The sequence below is a fragment of the Eschrichtius robustus genome, chromosome 20 (assembly GCF_028021215.1).
Source record: "Eschrichtius robustus isolate mEscRob2 chromosome 20, mEscRob2.pri, whole genome shotgun sequence".
Taxonomy (NCBI): domain Eukaryota; kingdom Metazoa; phylum Chordata; class Mammalia; order Artiodactyla; family Eschrichtiidae; genus Eschrichtius; species Eschrichtius robustus.
In genome coordinates, this window is record NC_090843.1 from 48,242,491 (window position 1) to 48,248,004 (window position 5,514).

General features: G+C 53.4%; 1 protein-coding gene across 1 annotated transcript; it reads right to left on the minus strand.

Moving 5' to 3' along the window:
• Positions 1–1,126: 1,126 nt before the first annotated feature.
• On the minus strand, positions 1,127–5,113 carry SPACA3 (sperm acrosome associated 3). Its single transcript, XM_068531294.1, has 4 exons — positions 4,870–5,113; positions 3,926–4,084; positions 3,429–3,507; positions 1,127–1,193 (listed from the first exon to the last, which is right to left on the minus strand). Exons 1-4 carry the CDS (start codon positions 5,054–5,056, stop codon positions 1,127–1,129), a joined length of 492 nt encoding a protein of 163 aa, XP_068387395.1. The 5' UTR covers positions 5,057–5,113.
• Positions 5,114–5,514: the final 401 nt, after the last annotated feature.

The window sequence follows — 5,514 nt, forward strand, 5'->3', positions numbered from 1 at the left end:
GTAGAGTTCCCTGGGCTATACAGTGGGTCCTTATCAGTGACTTGAACTTTAAAAAGTGCCAGAACTTCACTTAATTCTCCCCACTTCCCATAGAAATTTCTGCCACTTTATCCAAACCATCCCCGTGCCTCTTTTGCTCTTTCTTCCACACCTTCTCCTCTCCTCTTCCTCCTTCTCAGCAAACAGTGATGGGGACATTGGTGCAGACCTCCCAAGGAAGCCCTGGTCACCAGGACAGGCAGGACGTATACCCACCAGGTGGGCTGGGACTTGGCACCCCCAGAGCTCAGGGAAGCCAGACAAGAGGCCAGTGTTTCTTAAGTCCCCCCCCACTCTGTGCCACGCCCTGTACCAGGTGCCTCCCTGCTCTGTATTATGTAATTGATATCAATACGATATTGCAAGCTGGCCTTTATTAGCGCCTCTTGTCCATGAGGAATTTGCCCGTGAGAGGTGGAGTGACCTTCCCAAGGTCGGGCAGCCAGGATAAAGGAGAAACCCCACTAAGCCAGCTCTTCCCGAATCGTGCCAAACCCCCCACTGCTCCAAGATATGGCCAAGTGCGAGGTGAGCGGGACTTGGATGAGAAGCAGGCAGAGCGGTCCCCCTGAGAGGGAGAGAGCTCGGGAGGGGCTGTGATTCCATCTAGAGAGAAGCCTGGGGCCTGACAGCTACTGTTGAATGAACTGTTGCTATGTTGAAAGAAGGTATCGGGGCCCATTCATTCACTAGTTCTACAAACGTTAGCTGAGTGCCTACCGTTCATTCAGGATGCATCGTTCATGCATCAATCATATATTCAAGAGGTTCATGTAGGAAACTCTGCCAGGTGTGGGCAACACAAGCACTGACACCGCCCGCCCCCCCCCCCCAGGCCTCCAGGAATGGAGGCAAACCTCCCGTGGTAGGCTTTTTGGAGTCCAGCTGAACCCCAGCCCATGCGGATAGTGAGGAAACCCTGAGATGCTTCTGGCTCCAACACGCCACCCGGACACACAGTGATAGCTGAGAACCACACTTATATTAAACTATACTTTATTAGTTGGCTTGTCTCCCCAGGCCTGGGTCAGGAACCAAACCACATCTCCCAAGCTGCTATGCATGGCCTGTCCATCCAGAGAGAATCCTACAATTCACAGCCATCCACCCAATCACTGAGGTCCTTGCCCTGGCAGTGATGCCTCCAGACCTCCCTGAGGATGGAAGATGGGGAAGAGGAGAGACCAAATCAGCTGCGGTCTTCAGTCTTCGCTCAGAGAAGAACAGGATGGAGGCGTGGGCTCTAAACCAGAAGTGAGGTGAGGAAAGGGGCTAGCAAGGGGAAGAGAGACAAGTCAGCTGTGTTAACTAGCAAAGAACCCCCTAAAAGAAGTAAAAAAAAAAAAAAAAAGAGAGAGAGAATGGCCCTTAAAAAGTTACCTGTCTAGCCTCCATATTTTACCGATGGAGATAACAGAGTAATCAAGTTCACCCAGAAGTCAGTGGCAAAGACTGGGGTCCAGAGCCCCAGTTCAATGCTCGCTTCCTACACCATGCTGTTTCTGCAGACAGTGATGCCACCGTACATGTGTACAGCCCTTTACAGTTTACATAGCACTGTCACACCCATCATCCATTTATCTGCCAACCCCCCCAGCAGCCCTATAAGGTGGATTGGGCAGATATTATGTTCCCTATATTCCAAATGAAAAGCTGAGACTAAGATGCAAAATTACTTGCCCAAGGTCCACAGCTTGTAAATGACAGAAATGCACCTACTCCCAATTCTCCTTGGCTACCAATCTGGATCTTTCAGTTGCTGGTAACTATAGTTTAGAGGCTCTTTTAGGACCATTACCTTGTTCCAGTGTCATACTAGCATCTGGAGGAAGTTAAGCAAGATCCTGGGATCCTGGGGGTCCCAAGTTCCCAGGGGTTCCAAACTTGGATAACTAGTGTCCTCTGTGATGTCAATGTCAGAGAGCCCAATGGCAAGGAGGGCCCCTAAAGGACCTTGGTAGATCTATCAAGCGAGAGGGTTGACTGTCTTGTTCGTCTCTTCCATTAGACTGAGACCCTTGAGGGCAAAGAACTGGGTCTTGGCCACGCCTGAAGCCCAGCACTCAGCACAGAGCCTGGCACAGATGAGTTCTCAGGTGTGCATGTGGAGGGAATAAACAGCACCCTTCCTACATTCTAGGACCACTTCCTATTAGCCTCAGCCACCTCTCAGAGGTTATACATGCCACAGATTTACTCCCAGCGTACAAGAGAGTTGTTCTTTGATTTAACCCCAAAGAACCTGTTTCTTCCATCCCAGGGTAGTGCCCCCAAGGCCTCAAGCCCTTGGATTCCTACCTGAGCCTGCATTCACCCTTCCTGATTTTATAGATGTGCATTCTATCCTGCTGAGGCTGCCTCATTCCAGATTCCGCTCCCGGGGCTTCAACTGTTCTCAAATCAACACATCTCCAAAGCTGTGGCCATTGTCAAGGCCCACCTTGGACCTTCTCTATGTTCGTGGTCCTTTCCACCTCCTCCTCTCGCTCACTGGCCATGTATCACGTGTCCCTGTTCCTCCTCCACAGCCCCTCCCCCCTAACCCCTCTCCTGTCCATCACCTATACAACTGTCTGAGTCCACACCCTCCGTCTCTCATTTAGACTCCTGCAAAGGCTTCCCAACTAGCCCCCCTGCCTCTAGTCCGTCTCGCCTCCTTCTGATCATGGAGTGACATTTGATACTTTCCTAATTACCCCACCAGCCTCGTCACTATCGCATCTGCCCTGAGTTCTGGTACTCTGGCCACCTGGAGGGATTTTACCTTCCCCACATTCTGTCCCCTGCCGCTATCCAGATAGGGGAGTAAAGGGAGGTTGGAGACTCTATGTAGAGAAGCTCCCATCGGAAGAGGCTGGGAAGCTGTAGGCCTGCTGCTTCAGGGGCTCCAAAGATATAGTCCAATGCCCCATCGGGTGCTCGTCCGAACTCCCTTGCCTATGAGGATGGCTCCAAAGGCCATCTTGTGGGAAGGAGGTGAGTAAAGGGAAGGCTGATAGGGTGCGGCTCCAGAGCACCCACCCATGCTTCAAGCCGGGAACTTCTTTGATCTCTTGTACTAGGCAAAGATGCCACAGTTAAGAAACGAACAAAGTTCCTAGACCCTGGTCTAATGAACTTGTAGGCAGGCATCCCAACATAGGCAGATCTTGGAAGAGCCAGGCTTGGCTCCGTGACCTCCAGTGACTTGCTTACCCTCCCTAAAATTCAGTGCGTTGTCTATAAATACATCAGTGGTAGTGAGCTCCGCCACCGAAAGTTGCCGTGCGGATTAGATTGTGAGGCCATAGAATGGTGCCTGGGATAAGGAGGACACTCAGAGAAGGTTAGTTCCCTACTGTGGTCCTGGCCACATCACCTTGCAGGGGGCTCCAACTTACATTACTTACCAGGTGCCCAGACCCTGGGGATCTTGAATTATCTTCATGGCACAGATAACAGTATCCTTGAGGTTAGGATTCAACAAGTCTGGGGAGGGAGGCAGAGAAACACGATGAGGGAGCGGTGGGTGGAGCTGGACAGCCAGAGTCTGTCTCTATCTCTCTGTCTTTCTCACACATGTACACACCCTCCTCCATCCTAAATTCAACCCTGTCCCTCGACCACCCTGGAAGCACAGGGCTTACCCGATCACTTCCCCCCATCAGAAGCCATCTCCCCTCCCTTCCCATAGCTCTCAGGACAGTGTCCCATCTGGGACCCCAAATCAGATTCACGGAGGACCCATGCTCATCACTTGCTCCATCCCGCCCTTCTTGGTAGACCCAGCAGGCAGTGGGGGTCCCCACTCAGACACAAGGCAGGAGGAACACACAAGGCTGGGGAAGAAGCAATGGCCAGTGCAGAGCCTGGCCCCAGCCAGCCCCGGGGCCCAGGCCCAGCCTACCGGAGCAGTACATCTGGCACATGTTTGGGACATTGGGGTTGAGATTTTTGCACCACTTCCGGCTGTTGATCTGGAAGATGCCGTTGTTGGTACTTCCATCGGCTTCGTGGTCCACGGCAGCTGTGTTGAAGCCACTTGCGAAGTAAGCAAGACAGACCCCTGCACAGGGCGGAGACACAGGCCTGCGGGTTGGATGACGGAGGCCAACCCAGACCAGAGGGCTCATGGGGAGACTCCACACATCACCTCCTCCGAGCCTCAACTCCTGTTTCCAGGCAGTCAGGGCAGACGCCCTCCCACCTCCTTGACAAATGAATCCATCGAAGCTCGGAGGGGCAAAGTGACTTAATCAAGGTCACACAGAGCTACCAAATAGCAAGAGTCAGGACCGGACCTCAGGCATCCTGACTCCTAGGCTAGCAATCTTCCCACGGTCTCACTGCCCGCACATAGTAGGACCCAAGAAATGCTGTGGGATGAATGAACAAGAGCTCGCTCTTCAGAGACATGATTAGGAAGGCACCGGGGGAACCTAGAGAGAGGGCTAGAACCAGAGAAGAAATGAGTCCCGGTGCGGGTGTACTTCATAGCTCCTCGAAGCTGCCACCAGCTTGAAAAGTTTGGTATTTACTGCTTTGCTCAGCTTGCCCTAAACTTCTCTGGGAATGTCTGATCCTAGTGGCCACAATTCAGATTAGGGTAGGAAACCATTCTTTTCCTTTGGCTCCCGACTTTACCAGCGGGGGAGAAAATGAAGAGGTCATTCTGATTTGGCTGCCTGTCGCCTGCCTGCTGTGTATTCACGACCCAGTGCCAGGTGTTCTCTGCCTCTCAGCTCATACGATCCTTGTTTGACAAAGGAGAACAGAAGCTCCCAAGGCCACAGCCTGTGAGGGAGGAGGAGGGAGGGAGAGCAGGAGGGAGGGAGGGAGTGCAGTCCTTACAGTCTGCCAGGCTGTATCCCCGGAATCCATCCAGGCCGAAATCCTGCAGCACTCTGGCCAGCTCACAGCGACTGTAGACCTTGGCCTGGCCGGAGGTGAGCAGGCAGCTGAGCAGAGAGGCCAAGGCCAGCAGCGTGATCCCAGGCAGGCACGACCACCTCCTGGGAGCCCAGCTCCCACCTTCCATGCGGGAGGCAGGGTTGGAGACCCCGCCACCCTGGCTCAAAGCTGGGCTTTGAGATGACAGGCAGCTCACAGAAGGCTACCCCTGGAAGAAGAAGGGAAACAGGGCCTGAGTGTACCTGGGAGGTGGGGAGAAGGCTCCAGCACTGCCAACCTGCTCCCTTGCAGCCCTGATAGAGCATTAGCCGTACCACCAAGAGCCAGAAGAGGGTTCCCCGAGGCCAGCCCCTCTCCCCTCCAATCCTGCTTTGTACCCCCCTGTCCTGGCAGCTGAGAGAAGAGGAGGGGAACCGGGGAGAGGACAAACATATTCTGAGCTCCATACTACTTGCCAGGCATCACGGAATCCTGAAGCCCAAGACTTCACAACTCAGAAGGGACGAAGTTTGGACTGAGACCAAAGTTTCTGTGACTCCAAAGTCCCACCGGGGTTTGGCCACAAGCAGATGCTCCCAGAGGGGA

Bases quoted from the DNA above. Each gene is read 5' to 3' on its own strand.
- SPACA3 (XM_068531294.1), bottom strand. From the start codon at position 5,056: ATGGAAGGTGGGAGCTGGGCTCCCAGGAGGTGGTCGTGCCTGCCTGGG. The intron at 3,508-3,925 runs GTAGGCTGGGCC...CTCCCTCCCCAG, and splicing joins GTGCCAGATGTACTGCTCCG to ACTTGTTGAATCCTAACCTC. The intron at 1,194-3,428 runs GTAAGTAATGTA...TTCCATCCTCAG, and splicing joins CCCCAGGGTCTGGGCACCTG to GGAGGTCTGGAGGCATCACT.